Consider the following 24,203-nt stretch of genomic DNA (forward strand, 5'->3'; position numbering starts at 1 on the left):
TCTCGTCGCCGCCCCTGTGGGGTTGGCTGAGGTCTTCGCTGGGATGCAGTGCAGCTCATTTCCTACAGGTGTTAATCCAAAGAGTAATCCCTTTGGCAAACAACTTGCACTTTATAACTAGACGGGAAAGTCTTTTGGTGAGCGAGAAGGCTAAAGGAAAAGGCCAGTGGCGTGACCGTGGCACAGGCCCGCGGTTACTCTTGAGGGGACCGCCTCAGCCCCAAGCCACAGTGACCACCTAACAAGACCGCTTTTCCCGCGGACTGTGTTTACTATTAACCGTATGCAAAGTAGTCAATCACAGTCTCAGATGAGTGTATCTGGGTGTACAGCTGCTGTCAAGAACTACCTTGTTCTTACTCTTCTTAACTAACTGTGGTTTCATCTTTCATCTTTTCTCCTACTCCCCATCCCAAATACATAGCAATGATAGATTATATTGACTGAATTTCTACAGTGCCCACATTAGCCCAGCTTATCTTTACGAACTGATACTCATGTTTCCCAAACTAAAAACTTAAAAGCCACAAAACTGAACATTTTCAACACAGACAAGATCTTCTGTCTTTATGGACAAATAAATTTTTAAAAAGAAAAAAGTTCTGAGTTTCACAAATGAGACTATATGGGATGGTAGTTGTGAAAAATTATAATTTTCAAAAGTATTTACTGCCTCTTCCTGGGATATGATTGTACTGCCTCACTCCACAGATACCAGATTTGACTTATTTCACTCTGGATAATAAATGTGAGCAGAATTGACATGGCACTTTTGGGCACCAAGAAACAGTTCCTGATTTGGCATATTCTTCTTTCTTCGTTTGTCAAGAGACCATCAATGTTTCAGGTAGAGATGGCTCCCTCATCCTGGGCGGAGTCATGGAAGACAAATAGCAGGAGCAGGGTGTGTTACTCTAAGCTGTTATGATTCTTGGGGTTGTTTCTTTCTGCAGCATGAGAAAATGCTGTGCTGACAATGTGGTTGAATTAGCATCAGAGGGCTTTCCTGGTGACTCAGATGGTAATGAATTAGCATGAGAAAATGAGTTCGTCTTAACTCCACTTCTTCGCTATCTGTGCAAACTTGAACAAGTCCTTAAACGTTTTTGGAGTTGAATATAAAATAGGAATGATAATATGCTCAGTATTGGGGGTTGCTTTTGATGTTCAGAGAGGCAAATTTTTGTAATTCCAAAGTGCTATGGAAATATAATGTATTAGAATATTTTTACGCAAATTCAGGACTCGGATGTGGTGTCTGTGGCCTCATTTTAACTTCTATGTCTCTCTGAGGCATAGTAATCATCACATTGTCAAGCCCTTTGTTCAGTCACTGAAATGGGCACAACCTGTATATAAGACTGGAAAAGATCTGGATATTTTTCAAAGTAACAAAGAAAATTGATTTAAAGTTTCTTTCGGAGGCTGTACCTTGTCTGGCTCTATGGCTTAGTTGGTTAAAGCGCCTGTCTTGTAAACAGGAGATCCTGGGTTCGAATCCCAGTAGGGCCTATTTTGCACGCCTCTTTGTTCCTGAGAAAGAATGAAGATTTCAGTACTACAGAACCACCCCGCTGCCTCCTTCAGATCCTGAAGAAGGCAGAACCCTAAGAATGATCTAAAATCTCTGCAACCCTCTTCTTCGCGTCACAAAAGGGCAAATGAACTGGCGAAGGTCATTTTCTGGGGAAATAAATAAACCTGCTTCACCTCCCATACAGAACCACCCCGCTGCCTCCTTCAGATCCCGAAAAAGGCAGAACCCTAAGAATGATCTAAAATCTCTGCAACCCTCTTCTTCCCGTCACAAAAGGGCAAATGAACTGGCGAAGGTCATTTTCTGGGGAAATAAATAAACCTGCTTCACCTCCATTATGGGATGGTTGTCCCCATCTCGGGAGTGGTCAGAGAGGTGTTGAATACGCACATTCTCACAGTTTCGGGCAACATGGATTGACTGTGGTTGTCAGAGGGGAGGGGCGTTGAGGGATAAGTGAAATAGGTGAGGGAGATTAAGAGGCACAAAATTCCAGTTACAAAATAAATCAGTCATGAAGATAAAATGTACAGCATGAGGAAAACAGTAAAAAGAAAAAAAAAAATATATATATATACATATATATATATAGTAATATCTTTGGTAACTCGAGTTATCATGGTAATTATTTTGTAATAGAAATATCAAATCACCATATTGTGCAACTGGAACTAACATAGATCTGTAGGTCAATCATACTTCAATTAAAAAGAAAATTTCTGTAAACAAAAGAAAACCTGAATCAACATTTTTTTTCATTAGCCCAGCTGGCACTAGCATTTCTATAGCATTGAAATAGAGTTGAAACAAAGTCTTGCATTCACCAGACGAGTTTGTTTGGTTATGGATAATTGTTTTTCATCTATCTTTTTATCTAGTTTGTCATATTTTATTTTTTTCCCATTTTCAGTTGTCCATTTCTCTTACATGTAATTACAGATATATGGAAATCATATATGCCACTTGCCAAAAAAAGTGTAGTAAAGTCACTTGCTGTGACTCTGTAAGTCCACTCATGAGTGCACATCTATCTTGCAATCATTCAGCTGAAATGAAATGGTCGCCATACCCAAAGCATTCATATTGGCGAGATCGATAATGCTACATATGTACCCGGGAGATATGAAAACATTTATCTTTCACATAATGAAGTTTTCTGGGAAGACTAGGGGAGGCTCTCAGGTAAGTCCAAAAATAAGAGCAAGGAGGGGTGATGGGCTTTGGTTTTTACAGGATTAGGGGGCAGGCTGTGGAGGGGAGAGGGGAGTGAAGATTCCCAAGTGAGAACCAGGACTAGCGTGGGTTGATCTTCCCTCTGAGGGAGCTTAAGCACTTACGGGCTGGCTTAGATGTGAGAGTGATGGTCTTGAAAGCTGTCAGCAAATATAAAAAATGGGGTCAATTTCTTAACTACAGTTTTCAATAGAAATCTGTGTACAAGTCCACAGAAAAGCATATACAAAAGTGTTCCTAACAGTCCTATTCACAATTTTCACAAACTGAAAATAACTCATATATCCACCACTAGAATGGATAAATTGTGGCATATTAATACAATAGGATTATATATATATATGTATGACTATATATATAAATACAAATAACATCATTGAATGCAACAATATGGATGAACCTCATAGTGCTGCAGAAAAGTAGCCAGACATAAGAGTACATATTGTAAAATTCTATTTATATGTTATTTAAAATGTGCAAAGCTAGTAGATGATATCAGAGTCCAAAATGTGGTTACCCTTAAGAAGAAAGTAGTTAGGAGGCACAAGAGAGGGGCTTCTGGTATTTCTTGACACAGATAACCTAGGTGACAAAACTTAATTTTTGATTCAATTTGATAGAAATAGTGGCAATAAATTGGAACAAAAGATCTGAGTGAGAGTTCATAGACATGTTCTCTTTGTAAATATTCAGTGATATACGCATTTATATATTCATATATAAGGGCTTCCCTGGTGGCTCAGCTGGGAAAGAATTCACCCGCAATGCAGGAGGCCTGGGTTCGAGGCCTGGGTTGGAACAGCTACCCACTCCAGTATTCTGGTGAGTGACTTTCACTCACATACATATATATTCAGAGATAATCTACATAAATGTATTCTGTATATGCTTCTGTTTGTACACTTTCCTGCATGTTTGTTACATTTCAATTAAAAATAATTTAAAAAGAAAAACAAAGCCACCAATTAAGAAAGAGAACATTGCCTTTATTTTATAAGTTCCATTTGCCCCACTCCACTTTACTTCTCTCTCTCACTTGAGATAACTACTATATTAATGCTTGTGATTATCATTTCCTTGCCTTTTTTTTTTTAAACCTTAAAATAGCAATAAACATTTATTCTCAAGCAATTTTTGTGCATCAGAAATCTAGAAGCAGCTTAGCTGGGTGGCACTGGCTTGGAGGTCTCTCATGGGATTGCAGTTAATTTTTCAGCCAGGAACTGGATGCAGCCTTCTGACTGGACTGGATAATTTATTCCCAAGATTTCTCATGCACATTACTGAGTCCTTAGTTCTTTTTTTTTTTTTTTTCTTAGTTGGATGTAATTGCTTTACAATTTTGTATTAGCTTCTGCTGTAGAACAACATGAATCAGCTTTAAGTATACATATATCCCTTCCCTCCCTCCTATTCAGTCCCTTGCTTTTAAGCTTTACTACTAATATATGTATTTAACACAATAGATTATTTAATATGCTTAGTTTATAGTTTCTATAGATGAGACCATGTTGTATTTGTTTTGGAATGTTTCCTTATTATTGAAATATTATCATAATATCTCATTTTGTGTGATTTCTAGATATTTCTTTATTGCATATAACTAAATTTTTATAGCTGTCATGAAAATGTGATAAAACTCTGACACTGTTTATAATAATTTTTCTGTTTGATCTTGTACATAAGCATATGTATGTGTGTGTGTTCAGTCACTGAGTTGTGTCTAACTCTTTGTGATCCCATGGAATGTAGCCCACCAGGCTCCTCTGTCCATGGGATTCTCCAGGCAAGAATACTGGAGTAGGTTGCCAACACGATCTGTTAAAAAGAAAGTCAGTTCTGTTTCTTCCTTTCTAGTCATCACAGCTATTTATTTTTTTGCTTTCCTTTTGTCTAGTAGAGAATCAGTTCAGTTCAGTTCAGTCCCTCAGTCGTGTCCGACTCTTTGCGACCCCATGGACTGCAGCACACCAGGCTTCCCTGTCCATCACCAACTCCCAGAAGTTATTCAAACTCATGTCCATCCAGTTGGTGATGCCATCCAACCATCTCATCTTCTGCCCCCTTCTCCTGCTTTCAATCTTTCCCAGCATCAGGGTCTTTTCTGGAAGAGAATACAAGTGGTAATTTCTGGTTTACTTCATGTGTTCCTAATTTCAAACAGAATGTTTTGAGTTTTTTGCCTGTAAGTATTATGTTTTCTCGGAGAAGGCAATGGCACCCCACTCCAGTACTTTTGCCTAGAAAATCCCATGGACGGAGGAGCCTGGTAGGCTGCAGTCCATGGGGTCGCTAGAGTCGGACACAACTAAGCAACTTCACTTTCACTTTTCACTTTAATGCATTGGAGAAGGAAATGGCAACCCACTCCAGTGTTCTTGCCTGGAGAATCCCAGGGACGGGGAAGCCTGGTGGGCTGCCGTCTATGGGGTCGCACAGAGTCAGACATGACTGAAGTGACTTAGCAGTAGCAGCAGTATTATGTTTTCTGCAGATTATTTTTGTATTTTAAAAATCAGGTTAAAAAACTTTCCTTCTATTTCCAGATTGTTGTTTCATTAGTGGACACTGAAATTTATTAAATGCTCTTTCTGCCTGTACTGAGGTAAACATTTTCCCTTTAATTTCTTCATGTTTCCTGGCTTTGATTTAATTAGGATGAAAGTAGGCTTATAAAATGAGATGGAGAGGCTTCCCTCTGTTACTATATTTGGAAGTATTTGTGTCCAACTGAATTTATTTTCCCTGTAATGTTTTATAGAACTTTCAGATTAAAATATCTGGGTTTGGAGTTTTCTCTGTGGGAAAATTTTTTGAGTATTTATGGTTTAATTTAATGGTTTGGGACTTCATATTTGCTATTTTTTTTCAGTGAAATTTAATTGATTTTTTGTTACGATTTCATTTAAAACTTCAAATTAACTGGGCAAAATTTCTCACACTTTTGCACATTCTGATCCACCTTTTGGATATACTCTTCTTTTGCTTTTTATTTTATTTTTTGCTAACCTTTCTCATCTTTTAGATTTCAGTTCTTGGAATGCTTACTGAAGGCTGGGTTAAGGACAGACCCCAGACAGTCTGTCACTTTGACCTGCTGTGGCCCAGAGAACTGGGGTGGTGCTTTCCTGGAAAGCAAGCAAAAGAGAGCAGCCTCTTCAGGGTGCTCAGAAGCTTTTGAGAAAACGCTGTTTCTCCAGCATCTCTAAATTGTGAAAAATCTATGTAACCTCAACTTTTCGGGGCTGGGAGCTGGAATGCTCTGAGAAGGCAGGTTGGATGAAGACCAAAATCAGGCCCTCGCAGTTCCTAATAATGGGGAATGAGGCCCCCCAAATGCCTCAGATTCCAGCTGGGTTGCTTTCACCGCGCCCACCGCACCCTTCAGGAACAGGGTCCAAAGCAGGCGGTGTGAGTAACTCCTCCAGGCCTCCCGCGCACCTTCCCACCACCCGTGTGTTTTCCTCGCCCGCACCATCACTAATGGGGGATCGAGATCCGCTGAGATGAGAGTGGCTATGGGAAATGAGCTGGAAAGGAAACAGACAACAACAAACGGACTCAAAATCCAACCTTTCTAACCTGAAGAATGGTTCCTTCCCTCTCAGTCACACAACCCCGCAACTCAGTGGCTGCACAAGAGGAGGGACATTTTCTAATTGCTCAGTAAGTACAGTCGTTGGGCTTTTTACTAAGGTGTCCCTGTAGGGTACTCAGTGGGCCTGTTCTTCGTGGTTTCCAAGAAGGGCCAGGCCTAGGAAGACGCTTCTCAATTCAATCCTAATTGAAGACGTCTTGGCAGGATTGGGCGCCCAGCTGAGAGGATGCCAGGAGCGGTCTTTTTTTGTTGTTGTAATTTTCACTTATTCCCATAGGGTCTTAATTTTGACTTTGTCTTCATTCTGAAGGTAAATCGAGCCTTTGTAGCCGTGATTACAGAAAGACATTTCAATCCTTTTTTCTTCTTCTTCTTCTTCTTTTTTTAAAAACAGGTTTATCAACCGACTGAAGAGGCATTACAATACAAGTGTAAAATTCTGTTCAGAAAAGAAATTTGGTGTCAGGCTAAGGGTAGGAGTTTGGAGAAAAGCGGAATTTCCATTTTGCCCTAGTCTCTAACCATAACTTCTTAAAAGAAGTTACTTGTGTTTTGTACCAATGACACCACCTTTTAAGTAAAATTGATGGGAAATGTATCTTTTCATGAGTTACAGTAACAAGAATAGCCCAGATTCTCAATACTTGTAATATTTTCCTTCACTCTAGAACAGAGGACCACGTGGCCTAATGGATAAGGCGTCTGACTTCGGATCAGAAGATTGAGGGTTCGAATCCCTTCGTGGTTGTGGTTTCCTTTTTCACACTCCTGCTACCTCTACCCAGATATCGCCGTCCCAGCTCTCAAATCCCAAATTATAGCATCAGAGATCTCCCTTTGAGTAAAAGTGGTTCAGTAAATGGGGTCGGCGCCCGCCCTCTCCATCCAGCCTTTTGTACTATAGGAGTCCTTGGTCAGGTAGGCACGCAGGGGTTGGGATTGCGAAGAGCGCCAGCCCTGGTCTTTTGGAGCCTCTTCCAGGGGGTTGGGTGGACCCAGTGAGTGAGGCGGGTGCCACAAGGCACGAATGTCAAAGAATTCTGCTCTCCTTTTCCGGCAGTGTCTGGACGTCTCTTATTTTAGCGTACGACTCTTCCGTTGGTTTTCAGGTGCCGCTCTGTACTTTGACGCTGAAAATGTTGAGATTTGCTTTTTGGAAGTCAGTTTAAATGGCGCCCCCTTTCGACAGGAAAACTTGCCACGTTTTAGAGCAGCTGGCTCCTGGTTTCACGTGGATGCCACCTGAGAGGCGCACCGTCTTTCTGTGGGTTCTCCCACACATTGCGGGATGAATTAGTTGAACATTAAGCAGTATCTGAGGAGTCAGGGTTAAAACAGAAACCTGGAACCATGAGAAGAGACCAGTCAGGCAAATTATAATGAAGAGGGAGCAGCTTCTGCACAAGTGGAAAGAACGTGGTCAAATACATTTGAATATTTAGGTGTAATGGACACATTCATATAACAATATGACGGTTCAAATTAGATTCAAGTAGGAACTGAGATTTTGAATGGTCTTAAACTATGAAATATTTTGAATTAGTTGTCAAGTCTTCCTACTGAGAAAATCACATGTCCTTCCGTTTACTACGAACTTAAGAAATAAGTCTAACCAGACACAGCTCTTCCACAGTATAGGAAAGAAAGAAAAAAAAAAAAACAAAAAACCACAACTGCTCATGCCGAATGCTGTAATGATTTTTTTCTTAAACAGCTTTATCGAGGCATAATTTTCTTAAACTGCATGTATTTAAACTTATAGTTTGACATATGTATAACTCATGAAACCACCACTACAAAGGAGATAATGAACACAGACACCATCCTCAAACGTTTCCTCAGGCCCTTTTGTAATATGTTCATCTGTTGCTGGATTTTGTTTGTTAGTATTTTGTTGAGAATTTTTATGTCCATGTTTATAAGAGATATTGGTCTGTAGTTTTCTTATCTCGTGATGTCTTTGTTTGACTTTAGCATCAGGGTAATTAGATCAGATCAGTCGCTCAGTCGTGTCCGACTCTTTGCGACCCCATGAATCGCAGCACTCCAAGCCTCCCTGTCCATCACCAACTCCGGGAGTTCACTCAGACTCACGTCCATCGAGTCAGTGATGCCATCCAGACATCTCATCCTCTGTCGTCCCCTTCTCCTCTTGCCCCCAATCCCTCCCAGCATCAGAGTCTTTTCCAATGAGTCAACTCTTCGCATGAGGTGGCCAAAGTACTGGAGTTTCAGCTTCAGCATCATTCCTTCCAAAGAAATCCCAGGCCTGATCTCCTTCAGAATGGACTGGGTAAATCTCCTTGCAGTTGAAGGGACTCTCAAGAGTCTTTTCCAACACCACAGTTCAAAAGCATCAATTCTTCGGTGCTCAGCTTTCTTCACAGTCCAACTCTCATATCCATACATGACCACTGGAAAAACCATTATCTTGACTAGATGGACCTTTGTTGGCAAAGTAATGTCTCTGCTTTTCAATACGCTATCTAGGTTGGTCATAACTTTCCTTCCAAGGAGTAAGCGTCTTTTAATTTCATGGCTGCAGTCACCATCTGTAGTGATTTTGGAGCCCAGAAAAATAAAGTCTGACACTGTTTCCACTGTTTCCCCATCTATTTGTCAAGAAGTGATGGGACCAGATGCCATGATCTTTGTTTTCTGAATGTTGAGCTTTAAGCCAACTTTTTCATTCTCCACTTTCACCTTCATCAAGAGGCTTTTTAATTCCTCTTCACTTTCTGCCATAAGGGTGGTGTCATCTGCATATCTGAGGTTATTGATATTTCTCCCGGCAGTCTTGATTCCAGCTTGTGCTTCTTGCAGCCCAGCGTTTCTCATGATGTACTCTGCATATAAGTTAAATAAACAGGGTAATAATGGCTTACTTTTCCAATTTTTATGAGTTTGTAAAGAATTAATATCAATTTTTAAAAAATGGTAGAATTTAGCAGTTAAGATGTCTAGACTTGGGCTTTTCTTTATGGGTAATTTTACTCACTAAATCAATCCGTTTGCTTGTTATGGATTCTAATTCCATGCTAAATGCTTATGTCAGTCATCTACATCTTTATAACAAACCTCACCCAAATTTTGTGGGTGACTTAAAACAACATTTAGTTTCCAGTTCTGCAGGTCAATTATCGGGCTGTGCTCAACTAGGCAATTCTTTTGTTGGTTTTGCTTGTGGTCACTCATTGATTGCAGTTTTCTGGCAGCCTGACTGGGACTAGATGGTCCAAAATGTTCCCACTCACTGTCTGGGGTGTCATGTGGAATGAATGGCTGGGATGACTGGGACTCTCTCTTCACATGATCTTCCATCTTTCAGGAAGTTAGGTAGGATTTCTTCACATGATGTCTCAGGGTCTCAAGATGGCAAGAGGAGAAGTTATAAGGCTCTTGAACCCTAATATTGAAACTCCCACAACCTCTCTCCCACAACGTCATTACCACAGCATTCTATTGGCCAAATCACAAGGTCAGCTCACATACAAGGAGGGAAATAGACTCCACCTCTTGATGGTAGCTGCTGCACAATCATATTCCAAAGGGACATGCATAGTAGGAATTTGTGACAGGACTTGGTGACTGAACAACAACAATCAATCAATCAAACAATGCTTTGTTATCTCATTTAACACTAAAAACAACACTGTGAATAGCCACTATTGATATATCTTGGTAAGTAAATTATCCGTTATCACTTCTTTACCAGTGTTAATCTGAATTGGTCTGTGAACCTTGTTTTGAACCCACATTTACCTGGTGGGCAGCTCAAAGTGGGCCAGGGAGAATGTAAGCACTCCAAAATGTAGCAGCAGCTGAAAAAGCACTGATAGTGCTGAGCATTTGAACACGTGCCATTATAAATTTTTGTAAAGCCAGAGAGCTCCATGTCCTTGTCTCAGGATGACTCTGATAATGTTTAAGATAGAGAGGGTGAGATTAAGTGACCCACACACAGACTCCTGGTTAAACTCCTTTTCTGATACTGAGTTCCTGAGTGTCTGATATATCTACAGGCAGCATGGACTTAAAGAGAGTAATAAGCACCTTAGAGGTAGCCCCGATGAGTGGAGAAACTGAGGAAAGCAGGTTCAAACACAGGAAAATTTCCACTGAGATACGTTTAAAAACCAAGAGCGTCCACATTTCACATAAATGACAAATCAGACGTAGTTTATTACTGTGAAACAGTCTTGGCAAGAGACAAAAGTTAAATTGCCAAAGTGTCGGAAGAAGGCAGGCACCGGAATCAGCGGGATGGTACTTAAACCATGCACGACCGTAAACAGAGAATTTTAAGACAACCCACAACGAAGCTCTAGTGTGTAAATCCCAACCGTTGATCTCTTTGTGGGAACCTCAAATTTAATTTGTTTCATATGGCTAGAGAGTAGTAAAATTTGCTCCAGGTGAGGCTCGAACTCACAACCTCGGCATTGCTCACAAATGTACTGCCTTATAAGTACCGCGCGCTAACCGATTGCGCCACTGGAGCTCTGAGAAGTAAAAGTTTGGGGAGGTGTAAGTGAATATACTTTCACAGATCAAGACTTGTTTAAGGTAGTCAATATTATGAATAAAATGGCGCCTTCTGATATGGGGTTTTCTCTTTGAATCTGATATGCAATTCACAACAGCAGTCTTTGATCAGTTGGTATCAGCCAATCTGACGCCGTTTTCCCCACAGTACAGAGATGCAGCCGCGGTTGAGCGTCGCAGTCATCTCCATCTTGATTTTCCGCTCATATTCCCATGGCTTCTCTAAATTCAGACTTATTTGAAAGCATTTGAATGGGGGAAAAAATTACATTGGTTCCACAAAGGCAGGAAGCTTTCCACTCAGGAGTGTGTACTCCGTCTGTAAGACCACAGTGCATTTTCATTTCTCCGAATTCCCGGGGACTTTTCATCTCAGCGGGTCTACTTTCTTGCATCACCTCTGTCTCCGCTCAGCCCTGCGCTCGGCCGACTTTCCCTCTGCTTCAGATGCCACCTGTCCCACCCCGACCCAGTCACTGTTTTTTAACTTAAGAATGTTAAAATACTTTGCTATCCTGAAACATTCAGAGAGCTAATATTTCCTTTAGAAAAAGCACTGTTTTAAATGTATTAAGTTTAAATAAACTACATTAAATGCAATACAGACTAAGGAAATGCAGAAAAATAAAAAGGTGGTAACTTGAAAATTTTCTGAAGTCTCATACTCAGAGAAATATATTTGTGGTTCATTTCAGCTTTTTTCATTCTAGTTATACATTTTGGGACAAAAGAAACTTCCACCAGATGGATCCATGGCCTGAGTGGACACACTGTGAACCAGACACACAACTTCACTTGTGACCGGAACGCCATTACCTCCATTTTAACAGAGGGGCCATGATGACACTTTGGGTCTTTCCATATCAATATTCACTTGGACCTTGTTTCCAATAGTCCTTGAAATTTGAGGGTTTTTCTCTTTATTGAGTCTATGATTGTTGAGTAAATGGTTATAAGTCCATTTAGGAAAGAAATGGGGGAAATATATTCTATATATTGTCAGTGACACTGCAGGGTCCTCAGGAATTGGCTTCTCCTTTAATCCAAGACGTCAGATCTGAAAACTGGTTTAAGATCAGAAACTGGGCAAGGTATTGTGATTTTATTTTTAACTGGGGCAGCTACCCTCAGTCTTCTGATTATCCTTGATTTCTTCTGTGTAGACAGTGATACGCTTGTTGGCTGCCCATCTATTTTGTTTCTAGGGATGCTGTATTTTATTAACCGTCTCAACACTGTCTACAAAGTTGGCTACCTCTCTGAAATTGTCTTTCATTACATTATTTTTGCCCACCCACACCTGGCGCATGCACATGCACACACTGACCAGATTCTGAGCAGTTGAGTGCTGCTATTTCTGGCCTGAATTGCTTCGAGATCCTATAATTCCCATTGCTGTCAGTGAAGCCACTTCTGTGGCAGAATCTCGAATCACCAGCACAAGGCCAATAGAGGACACTCACCATGGAACTTCTTAGTAATGGTAGTGTCCCTCTCCCATCACATGCCTTCCCCCACCCCCAACAGAATATCCTTTGGCTCTCCTGTTACCAATTCATCTAGTGGGTTTTTCAATATTACATGGTAAATCCACTCTAGCATGTCCACTTCTTTGAGTTTTTGATCCCTCTTTCTGCCGTCAATCTCAAGAGTCCTGGCATTCTTACCACATTTAGTGAGAGCTTTTGCTGTTTTAAGCAGGAGAATCGTAACAGTACGTTGAGTTCTTGCCAGTGTATAAAAATTCTGTACTTTGGGAGAATGCTCTAGTATCAGTGTATTCTACATCAACTAACTTGGCATTCTACTCTCCTTGATCCAGAACACTTAGAATTTAGTTGTGTATGGAAGGATGCCGAATGGGTGGCAGAGGTACATGTTTGGCAGAGGAGAGATCTCTGCATTGTCTTCAAGGAAGAAGGACTAACTAACCCTTGATAAGGAGGATTGGGCTACCTCTAAAAAGCTCAAAGGATCTTGGGAAATCTGGAGATTGAGATGTTCTAATGCATACTCTGGAGAAGGAAATGGCAGCCCACTCCAGTATTCTTGCCTGGGAAGTCCCATAGACCGAGGAGCCTGGCAGGCTACAGTCCACGGGGTCGCAAAGAGTCAAACATGACTTAGCGACTCAATAGCAACAACAATGCATCCCACCAGATGTCTCCATCCAGTGTCTCAATATTCTGTTTTCCAATTGAGGCCATGACCTAGGCATGGAAGATAATCTGGTTTGAGAATTTAACATATTTTGGAGTCCTACTATTCCTGTGATTAAATCTTGGAGCTGAACCTTAGCTTTTTTTGCCCTTGAGTTGCAGGATATGAGTTTTTTTATACCCTCCTATGGAGACTCTGGCTTTCACATTAGCCTCTACTTGATGGGCTTCCTTTGTGGCTCAGCTGGTAAAAGAATCTGCCTGCAATGTGGGTAGACCTGGGTTCAATCCCTGGGTTGGGAAGATTCCCTTGGAGAAGGAAAAGGCTACCCACTCCAGTATTCTGGCCTGGGTCCCAGAGAGTTGGACACAACTGAGAGACTTTCACTTTATTTGATGAGATATCATCCTCAGCATTTAATCATCTCTCTCCAAGGCATCAATTTCTTCTACTGAAGAATTCTATTACATTATAATTACCAAAAAAAAAAAAAATTACCATCTCTCCCATATTTATCAAGCACCTGATACATCACATTTGCTTTTGTATATCCATCAGTACAGCATCTCAGTTCAGGTTGGGTGAAAGTTTTAAAAATTGCTTCTTTGTGCCAGTGGCTGTTTGTGTTCCACCAATCCCTTTACTGCCAACCAGATGGACAATCCAGCTTCAAAAATCTCATTTTAGGGACTTTCCTGGCAGTCCAGTGGTTAAGACACTGCACTTAAGGTTAAGACACTTCAAGGGCATGTGTTCCATCCCTGGTCAGGGAATTAATATCCCCACTTGCTGCATGGATGTGGCAAAAAAAAAAAACTCATCTTAGCATTTTTTTCTCAGATACTTTTGGTACCAACTACTGTATTTTGTGTTCCCTGGAAAGACTCCAAAATGGGGATTTGCATTCAGAAACTTTACTGGGGCGCTATCTCAGGGTGAACACCTGAGAAGCAATGAAGAATCAAAATTTGTCAGAGGAGCAAACTGGGCTGCAGTGCAAGTGCAAAAGGGCATTTGCCTACTCCTGGGGGTCTCCACCACTGGAATGGGCCCTTTAGATGTGTCCTGAGTTGAGAAGTCAGATCTTGGCTGTTATACCTCTCATAGACCAATAATTGGATATAGGGTGCCCTTGGAAATGAAATGTGACCTTGACCTGAGACAATTCCTAAAGAGGGGTGACAGTTGACAGTCATCAGGTAACAACCTTCCAAGGATCTAGGAAGGTAAATCTTCTATCCAAAGGGTCCAGGTATTTAGTCAATACACCATCTGTGACAGTCACAGTGAGGAAGGGATGACAGTTGAGAATCATCAGATAACAACCTTCCAAGGATCTAGGAAGGCAAATGTTCTATCCAAAGGGTCCAGATATTTAAATGTCAATACACCATCTGTGACAGTCACAGTGAGGAAGAAGACAGAGAGAAAATGAGTTTGAGCTCCGGATAGGATTTGAAAACAACCACAGGTTCCAGATGCTGTAGGAAACATTTTATTGGAGATAGTTGCAGGGCTGGTTCTGAAGCTAAGGGTTCTAGGGTTGAGAAGGGAAAGCCTATCTTTCAGAGGATGTTCTGCCCAAGTATCATAATCTGAATACACTAAAGATCAGACAGAGGAAAATTTTTGTAGGGTCCGAATTAAAAAGAGGCTCTGACTGCCACTGTCATGGAGATACTCTTCCCTTCACGTAAGGTGATTTCTTGCTCCCACTCTATCTAGGGCTCCTACAAAAGAGTGACACATCAGTGGAGGTAGGGTGGGTGGGGTGTCATGGAAAAAGACTGATCTGAAAATCTTTGGAAATTGACTTTACATGTTTCTTCTAGGGGAAGACAAATGTTATGAAGTAGAACTTAAATTGTAAGGCTGTTCACTGCATTGTCAATTCTACACATTTAGGGTAGAGAAAGAAGGAAGACTCAGAATGTGTAGGAACATTCTTTTTCAGGATATCATGCCAAATTGACCTATCCTCATGGATGAATGATTTTCCTTTGATATATATATGTGTGTGTGTGTGTAGATATATATATCTATACATATATACTGTGCTTAGTCGCTTAGTCATATCTGACTCTTTGCAACTCCATGGACTGCAGCCTGCCAGGCTCCTCTGTCCATGGGGATTCTCCAGGCAAGAATACTGCAGTGGGTTGCCAGACCCTCCTCTAGGGAGGTATATATATATATATATATTTTATTAAACTTGTTAACAGATAGCTGAGGGTTTAGGGTTTCCATTCTTTTCTCTTACCCACATACTCGTGCAGGGGGAAATAGTAGTAGCCTTCTGAACATAAATCTACTTGATAGAGAGTGGGAATTTTGGCACTATATGTGATTTAGTCAAGTGGAGGGCATTTAGGAAGAGAATGTAGAGAAAAGATTTTGTTTTTAAACAGGTCTTCAGGTAAAGAAGCAGGATGGCTCCTGCCCCCAACTTGATCTTCTTATTTGGTTTTGAACTGTTTCATGTATGCCAGGATATCTGTCTTGACTGTACTGACTGGAGTCCGATGAAACCAGCGCATGACAGGGATGCCATCAGGTCCCACTAGGAACTTTTCAAAATTCCAGCGGATGTCACGGACCATGATGGGTTCCCAGGATATATGTTTGATTGAGCCCATAATCTCAGAAGGGTGAGGACAGGATTGCTGCAGCAGAGAGATGGAAAAAAGAAATGACGGAATCATTTCTGCTCATGGATGATCCAGGCTATTTTCACCCACAGATACTCCACTTCCACTTATGTTGAGATATTTTCATTTCCTATGATTCTTAATATATTCTCTGAATCACAACTATGCTAACTACCAAGAAAGTTGTAGATATTATAGCAAAGGTCTGTTCCCTCTTTCTGTTTCTCCCTGTGACCCCATCACAAAATCCTGTTCCTATGAATGAGATATGTCACCTCTCTAGCTTTCAATTTCCTTTTCTACAAAGGGAATAGATTAGAATGTGGTTTCCTAGATCTTGATGCTCCGTGGGCCAGTCATCTTTCGAAAATACCTTTTGGGGGCCAGAGAGTTCCAATATTTTGTTTTGAAAAATAAGAGAAAAATTTTAAAACACCATTATTCATTTAGTTTTAAAGAGATAATTATAAGAATAAATTACATATTTGTCCTAATCTTAGAATAAAGGGCAGCTCTGTAAATCAGTTGATGTTTATGAAACCCTCCTTACATTGCCCTGTTTTTTCAGTATATATAAAAATCTCAACATGGGTCAACCTTGGCCCACAGTCCAGCATTTAAGAACACTGAACTCTGATGATCTTTAAGGGCCCTTCTCAGCTCTCACATTCTCTGTATCTAAAAGCCAGTGTTTCATAAAAGGCACTTATTGCGTTGTATCACATCTGCCATTTTTTTTTTTTTTTTGTCTTCTCCAGTGTGAACTCATCAAGGAACAGGGACTGCGTCTGTTCATTTTTACACCCTTATTGTTTAGCAAACTGCCTTATAGATAGCAGGCACTCAACAAATGTTCCTTGAATGAATGAATGTCAATGAACAAAAGAGAGTGGTCCCAGTGAAAGTACACAGTGCTTTGTACCACAAAGCCAGAGCATCACAGGTACTAACAAATTTAACCCTAGTCCCTATGCTTATAAGGAGATCTCTTCCAAAGAGTCCAACCCCTCCTCCAGGCAGGAGCCCTTGTGTCCATTTCTACCACACCAACTCTACATTAGGAATAGTAAGGAAGAAGCAGCTTAGGTCAGTAATTAACTCACCTTTAAGAAGGTGAAGACTTTCTGCTCTGTTTCACCATTCACATCCCCTTTCTCAAACAGCTGGAAATTAGGTACGTATCCTCCTCCTGGACGGACATACCTGTAATGAACCATAATGTTCCCAAGAAGCCCCAGAATATGAGAGAAAATTATAATAGGGTACCAGGATTTGAGGTTACGAAAAAGGGGAAACAGATGTGGACATATAGAAAACAGGGCTGGGAAGGGAAAATAAGACCATCGATAAACTTTGGGCTCCCTGACACTTTATTTTTCTCTATTCCACATGCTGCCACTGTCTCCCATCTGAATTGTTTCTGTACCAGCAACACCAGGAGCTATTTCTGTGCTCCCACTCCTCCACCATCCATCCAGGTCTCACTTCCCAGGGAAAGGGAAAGCATCTCTGACACTGCCAGACTCACATTAGTGGAGGCCAAATTTAAAATCAGTTAGTAGGTACCCAAGCCTATTAACCCACTGCCCATCCTGGAAGTCCCCAACATGGAAGTGCCTCCGGAAATGGAGGAAAGATAGACAGAGACAGATCTCTATAGGGTTTTAAGTAGGCACTTACTTCAGTCCTGGAAGAATTTCTGAGTTTTCTCCTGGTTCTTGCTTTCCAAATTGGTTACAGGGAAATCCCAACACAACTAGGCCAAAGGGCTTCAGCTCCTCCTGTAGTGCATTCAGTTCTATGGGTAGAGAATGGACAATATGGTGGCCTGGCCAGAGAGCCTGCCTTGTGTATATAGACAGAGTGATCCTTGGAAATACTCATTTTAAAGAGGGAAAAACAGAGGTCCAGGAAAAGGGGAAAATATCTAAGTCAGAAAGACTGTTCATGGCAGGGCTGAAATGAGCTACTAGATCTCCAGACATGTATGCAAAAGCCCTTTGTTATAGTGCAGTATTTCCCAAATCTGCAGCACATCAGAATTAGATGGGGCCATTCCTTAAAAATAGGGATGCCCAGATTCCTTTCCAGAAGTTCTTCTGGTTACATTATTCTGAGGTGGCTCCCCAGTCATCTTTATTATTCTAAAGCTCACCAGATCATTGCTGGTGGGATTGTAAAATGGTATAACTGTTATGGAAAATAATATGGAGGTTTCTTAAACAATTAAAAATAGAACTACCATAAAGCAGTAGTCCCAATTCTGGGCATATATGCATAAGAATTGAAAACAGAGTCTCAGAGAGATATCTGCACATCCATGTTCACAGGAGCACTATACATAAAAATCAAGAGGTGGAAGCAACCCAAATGTCCATTGATGGATGAATGCATAAACAAAATGTGGTATATCCATTTACAATGGAATATTATTCAATCTTAAAATGGGAGGAAATTTTGTCACATGTTACAACATGAATGAATCTTTATGCTAAGTGAAATAAACCAGTCATGAAAAGACAAATACTGCAGGTAAGACAAATACATGGGGTATCTAAAGTAGTCAAATTTATAGAAACAGAAGGTAGAGTGTGGTTACCAGGGGCTGGGGGAAAGGAGAGAGGGGAGCTGCTATTTAATGGATACAGAGTTTCAGTTTTGCAAGATAGAAAAGTTCTAGAGATTTGTTTCACAACAATGAATATTTTTAACTCTGCTGAACAGTCTTCTTAAAAGATGGTTAAGATGGTAAATTTTATATTTTGTCTTTTTGTACCACAATTTAAAAATTAAAAATTTCATTTCATTTTAATTTTAAACAAAACCACATTTAAACATCTCTGACCATCAGTTTGCCTTCCCTGATTGGTTAATTGGTAGATTGAATCTTTTTTTTTTTTTAAAGGAAAAGACACACACAATGAGAATGGACTTCTCTCTTCACAGGCTAGTTCACCCTGGGTGGAGTCGGGGTAAATCTGACAGGGGCAAAAAAACCCAGAAATTTCAAGTTGAGTTTTCTGGTGTTCTTTAACAATCTTCAGGATGTTAAAGATGCATTCTACCTAAAAACCCTCACTGATATACCAAAACACAAGCTTCCAATTGCCTTCTTCCCGAAGTTTTTCAGGTTGTTTCCCCGAACTTTTATAATCATCTTTTCATCTTTTGTGAGCCAGACTTCTTCAGTTCCGTAACAAACACTAGCCAGTCCCTAACTGAACAGTCTGCTCAGGCAACAGTGTCAACTGATATCTCCTCTGAGTCCTTTCATTTTTATTTTCTGCAACATAAGATTGCTTTCCTATTTCCACATGGTTCCTAAGTACTTTTCTTCACATCCTCCCCTCTTGTCTTTAGTCACTATAGACAATAACTCCTCTAGGAAACAGACTATTAATTAGGAAACCTGTCTTCCAGTTCTTGAGAAACTATTCCCCAGTTCTTGCACCTATTACATACAGAGTTGGAACTGAATAAATTGATTTTAAAAATCCCTATAGCTGGCAAAATGAAGTATGGTCCAATAGAATATTATTCAATCTTAAAACAGAGGGAGGAAGTGATCCGAACTCCAAGGTATCTTATTAATTTAAAAAAGCAAATTGGCAGATTTTATTTATTACTTGTTTGGAGAAGGAAATGGCAACCCACTCCAGTATTCTTGCCTGGAGAATCCCATGGACAGGGGAGCCTGGCAGGTACAGTCCATGAGTCAAAAAGAGTCGGACATGACTGACTGACTATCATCATCATTTATTATATGTCATCAATTGATAGAAAAGTAAAAAAAAAAGAATACATATATATTTTGTAAACATGATAATACTGGTCATCAGAAGGGAAGGGAAAGAAATGAAAAGACCTTTTACTCTAAACTTTTTTATTCCTTTAATTTTGAGCCTTGTGAATATAGTTCAGTTCAGTTCAGTACCTATTCAAAATATAATAATGAAAAACTTAAAAATGAAGTTCTTATTAGTTCAAATATAAGAAAGGCATCTATTTCTGATAAAAATTAGTCCTGTTCATTATTTTTTGGCTTTTAATCAATATGGCCTAAGATATGAGAAAGATAACATTCTACCCTGAATAATGCACAGAGAGGGGAAAAATCTACACCTAAAGGAGGTGCTGAGGTTGGAGAGGAAGCATTCGCCTCTCTTATGGTCTCCTCTCCAGCCCTCGCTCCAGTTAAATGTTCTCCAGGTACAAAGCCCTTTTTGCTTTTCCCTGTCTTTGTAAGTTACCTGGAAAAGTCTCAAAAACATCAATCCTACCTCGTATATTTGCCAAGAAGACTTGAATCTTCAGAGAGACTGCTAGCTCTCAAACACATTATTGGTTCTCCTGGAAATCTCAGGAGCAAAGCAGAGGCAGGATGTAGGACGGGGTCAGCAAACGTGTTCTGTGAAGGTCCAGATTAGTCATTTCAGATGGTCTCTGGCACCAACACTCATACTACTCAACTCTGTCTTGCAGCATAATATCAACCATAGACAATCTGCAAATGAGTGGTCATGGCTGTGTTCAATAAAACTTTATTTACAAAGTTAGGCTGACTGGATTTCCCTTTGGACCATAGTTTGCTGACTCCTGACATTAGGGAATAAAGTCACTTGATCATGAGTATTTATTTTGATATATAGAATATAAAATTAGAATATAATACCAATATGACTTAAAATATAACAAACTGGAAAATTAGTCCCAAGGAAATTTGACTATGAACTCTTACCAGGATATTGAGCTGTCAGACCACAATAGGTGGCCACATTGACAAAAAGGACATGCTTGCCCGCATATTGCTTGAACTGAATGTGTTCCTTTCCATTAAGAGTGAAAGCATCATAATCATAGATAGTGCCTTTCACATCTTTGTAGCAATCCATCTGGAAGATTTAAAAAAAACATAATTTTAGTAATAATAATTCCTAATGTCAGTATAATCTTTCAAACCATTCAAAGAATAATACATATATTAACTGAGATCCAGAAAACAAATACGAGTCATCTAATGTGTCAATGACAAGATTGAAACTAGGCCTTGTGACTTGAAAGGCAATGGTATTTTTGAGGAACAGGCAGTCAAGTCTCTTTATTATCTTTGCAGAGGTAAAATACCAGGAACTGCTTGGATGAATGGAAAAAAGCAGAGATTCATGAGCTGGAATGGGATGGCCTGGAAGTAAGTGGAGTCAAACTGAAAAGCATACTGCCTTTCTTGCTTCTCTGAAAATGAAACTACCCTTGTCTCTGGGTTGAAGGCATCTTGCCAGGATTCCCTCAGTGGAGAGAAGGTTTTTAATTGCCCAAGTATTTCAGGATAGCCTTATTACTTCTTTAACTTTCCCTAGGTCTTCTGACTTCCTGCCCAACTCATCAGCATGGTGGAGTGGAAAGAGCTCTAGCTGGGAATCAGAAGCTTGCTCTATTGTTAGAGTTCCTTGTGATCCTGGGAAATTTTCATCCTTGGCCCTCAGTTTCCCCACTGGTAAAAATGAAGACATTTTTCTAGATTCCTATTAGATCATGAAAGTCTTCCAGGTTTAACATTCTAGAATCTAATATTACTCTTACCTTGAGTAGTTTTCTCTCTCAATGCACTCTTACAAGCCAATACTATGAAATTCTAACTTTTTGTAGCTGCCAGGAAAAGAGATGGAGAGCTCAAAAATCCATCTGTAAGCAGGTCACTAAACTGTGTCTGGCAGCATCCAACTTATCACATGCCCAACTCCTTACCCATCATGCTCTAGCTATCTAATACCTACCTTCACCACCAGCTCCATCTACCTTAATCCTTATCCAATCTGTGGAACATATTTGAGCAAAGTTCCACATAATAGAAATAAGTTCAGCATGAAATTTTCATTGCCTGTCCTTAGGTTAAATTCCTCTACAGGCAGATCTCATCTTATCTCTCCTCTGTCTTTATCCATGCAGGGTCCATGCAGTACCCAAAATATGCTGACTCCACAGGGCTCACCAGCACATCCTGATTTCCTTCTCTATATCAGGGAAGCTGCTATAAATGGCTTCTGGAGTATAGGGAATGTAAAATCCCAAAGTATGAAAAGAAAGCTAACATTCAAACCACCCAGTCAGAAAAAGGCAGAAAGGTACTGACCAGAGAAAGGAGGGAAGGCCTTAATCTAATAAGAAAGGTCCAGACTTAAACTAGGATTAAACTAGACTCCCTGGAAATGCAAGGACTACAAAAGATTTTAATCAGACACCATCTGCCCCACCTAAAGGAGTGATCCAACAAAAAACCAAACCAAACTCTACCACTGATTCTATCCCTAGCACACTTAGCTACTTAGCTTTTACTCCTGGGGAGAGAGGCATTTTCTTTACGCAGGCTTTTGCACCTTTCTCTAAATGCACATACAAATACACACCAGCAAAACTGAGACATATATAAAGAGAACATTATATCAGAGTATCCATTCCTATCTCCATTATGCCTAGTTCCCAGCTAAACGTTTGTTTTTAAGAATTTGCCTTTTTCCTGCCTTTGCTACTGTGCTGAAAATTTCTGAAAATCATATTGGGTACCAGAATGCATGGCCTTAAGACTCTGATCTTGAAGACTCCTCTAGGTCCAGCTTACTCCTGATATTCATTGTTATTTCACATTTATTTGGGTCTGCATGATATGTCTCAAATGTCTCCAGACTTGGCCTTTATTAAGCAAGTTCTACAGCCAAGGGTCTCCACACCCAAGTAGCCAGCGCCAGTTAGCATAAACACTGTATCAACTTTCAAAAATAAGGATAATCACTCAAGAGGTTATCTAATCAAGAGGAAGGAAGATCTTACTAGAGTTGCATTTATAAACCACATCATATGCACGGTAACTTTTGCTCACCCTCCCCCCTCCATAACTGGGTGAACAAGTGGGTAGATCCTCTTATACACACATTTATGGTGAGAAAGCAGAGACTAATGGAGGTGAAGTGACTTGTCTAAGGCCAAAAATGATAAGCCATTATGTGAATGAGAGTTTGCTTGCCCCTAACTTTTGATTGCTTTTTGCTTCTGGGTCTTCTAATTTATTGTTGTTCTTTCCTAAACTGTCCCTGCCATTGCCATACACACATTTTTATCAATAAGGCAAGTTTTTTATTATATCAATAAGCCATGAATTGGAAATAGAACTGAGGCCAGAATTCAAGACTTCTAACTTCAGATCCAATTGTTTTGGCCTCCAGTTATTTTTTCCCATATATTTTATGTTTCTCTGATAACTCTGATTTTATCCATCCCTAAAACTTCCACATTTGTTTTTCCACATCTTCATATGTTTCCTGCTTAGCTGTGTCTGAGATGACTCAACTCAAACTTTCCTCCAAACCCTAATCCCTCCTCACTCTGATGCCCACTACAGTCCATGCCTCAGACCCAGCTCTGATGCATACTGATGGGTGGCTGGAGGGATGTCCAGGCAACCTCTACCTGGAGAAGAAGGGAAGAAAGGACCACAGTAAAAGGGTTCTCTTGTCCTTACCATATTCAGCTCAAGGAACACCATAGAAGTGAAGAAGCTTTGAGGAGAAGCGAAGAAAGGTTCAGAGGGAGGAAGCATAGGTCAGAGCCTTACAAGACGGGCTGAGGGTGGGATCTTGGAGCAGGACCCAAGACTCCACCTTTGAACCCTGTCCATCCTCTCTGGAAGTCACTTACCTTCTCTAGATTGGAATTTGTCTGCACAAAGCCGGCTAGGAAAAAGAGAAAAAGACAAGAGGCCCTTAACTGTATAGTCATGGTAGTATCTTCAGATCACTGGTCTGAGAGTCTGAGGTTGTTGGGCACCCAGTAACCTTTTGATAGTCTGCCAGGGACTAGCCCAAGCCTATGCAGGCCAATCGCAGGGCGGCAAGGATTTCTAGGGTGTGAGTGGGGCAAGAGGACATAGAATTCAAACCACATCCTCACCTACACACACCCCCGTGAGCACTCAGCGCTCACTAGTGCGATGAGGACCTGGGACTCACATAAATTCTGGCAGAATTATGAAAAGGTGAGGGCAAGCACTCCACACTCCTTCAAGACTGTCTATTTTTTCTGAGTGGATAGCCATGTCTAGGTGTAGATGCAGTCCCCCAGACATCTCAGTAAAGTCAATGCAAAAACGCATGACATGGATATTCCAAATACTATTCCTAACATTATTATTTGGCTTAAAAAAAAACCCAAAGAATGGATCACATATGATCTCTCTAAGAGAGTTAGAAGGAAACTGGGCCTGAGGGAGGGAAAAATCTTTACACATTAATATGTTCACTATACATTAAATGTTTTCACATGCTTTTAAGTCAGTAAGAAAAACCAAGCAGCCCAAGAGAAACTTGGGCACCAGACGGTAAACCAAATGGCATCTGTGGTAGGATACAGTGTTCTCCCTTGCCGATAATCAAAGAGGTAGAAACAAGAAAAGTTGCATTCTGCAGTTATCAGATTGGCCTAAGTTCAAAGG

At 40.5% G+C, this 24,203-nt stretch overlaps 1 protein-coding gene and 3 non-coding genes across 4 annotated transcripts; 2 read left to right on the forward strand and 2 right to left on the reverse strand.

Moving 5' to 3' along the window:
* The first annotated feature begins 1,438 nt into the window (after window positions 1-1,438).
* Window positions 1,439-1,512, forward strand: TRNAT-UGU (transfer RNA threonine (anticodon UGU)). Its single transcript has one exon. It is a non-coding gene; the product is annotated as a tRNA-Thr (tRNA).
* A 5,531-nt stretch (window positions 1,513-7,043) lies between these two features.
* TRNAR-UCG (transfer RNA arginine (anticodon UCG)) lies at window positions 7,044-7,116 on the forward strand. Its single transcript has one exon. It is a non-coding gene; the product is annotated as a tRNA-Arg (tRNA).
* Window positions 7,117-10,775: 3,659 nt separating this feature from the next.
* Window positions 10,776-10,869, reverse strand: TRNAI-UAU (transfer RNA isoleucine (anticodon UAU)). The gene is made up of 2 exons: window positions 10,832-10,869; window positions 10,776-10,811 (listed from the first exon to the last, which is right to left on the reverse strand). It is a non-coding gene; the product is annotated as a tRNA-Ile (tRNA).
* A 3,171-nt stretch (window positions 10,870-14,040) lies between these two features.
* GPX5 (glutathione peroxidase 5) lies at window positions 14,041-23,615 on the reverse strand. The gene is made up of 5 exons (XM_070777541.1): window positions 23,411-23,615; window positions 20,460-20,613; window positions 17,402-17,519; window positions 16,825-16,924; window positions 14,041-15,736 (listed from the first exon to the last, which is right to left on the reverse strand). The coding sequence occupies exons 1-5, from the start codon at window positions 23,489-23,491 to the stop codon at window positions 15,530-15,532; spliced, it is 660 nt and encodes a 219-aa protein (XP_070633642.1). The 5' UTR covers window positions 23,492-23,615; the 3' UTR covers window positions 14,041-15,529.
* Between the last annotated feature and the right edge of the window lie 588 nt (window positions 23,616-24,203).

The sequence above is a fragment of the Bos indicus genome, chromosome 23 (genome assembly GCF_029378745.1).
Source record: "Bos indicus isolate NIAB-ARS_2022 breed Sahiwal x Tharparkar chromosome 23, NIAB-ARS_B.indTharparkar_mat_pri_1.0, whole genome shotgun sequence".
Classification (NCBI taxonomy): Eukaryota; Metazoa; Chordata; class Mammalia; order Artiodactyla; family Bovidae; genus Bos; species Bos indicus.

What these genes read in the sequence shown, in the direction of transcription:
- GPX5 (XM_070777541.1), bottom strand. Translation starts at nt 23,491, where the DNA reads ATGACTATACAGTTAAGGGCCTCTTGTCTTTTTCTCTTTTTCCTAGCC. An exon ending in CAAATTCCAATCTAGAGAAG is followed by an intron (nt 20,614 to 23,410) that starts GTAAGTGACTTC and finishes TAAATCTTCCAG; the next exon opens with ATGGATTGCTACAAAGATGT. An exon ending in TCTGACAGCTCAATATCCTG is followed by an intron (nt 17,520 to 20,459) that starts GTAAGAGTTCAT and finishes CTCTACCCATAG; the next exon opens with AACTGAATGCACTACAGGAG.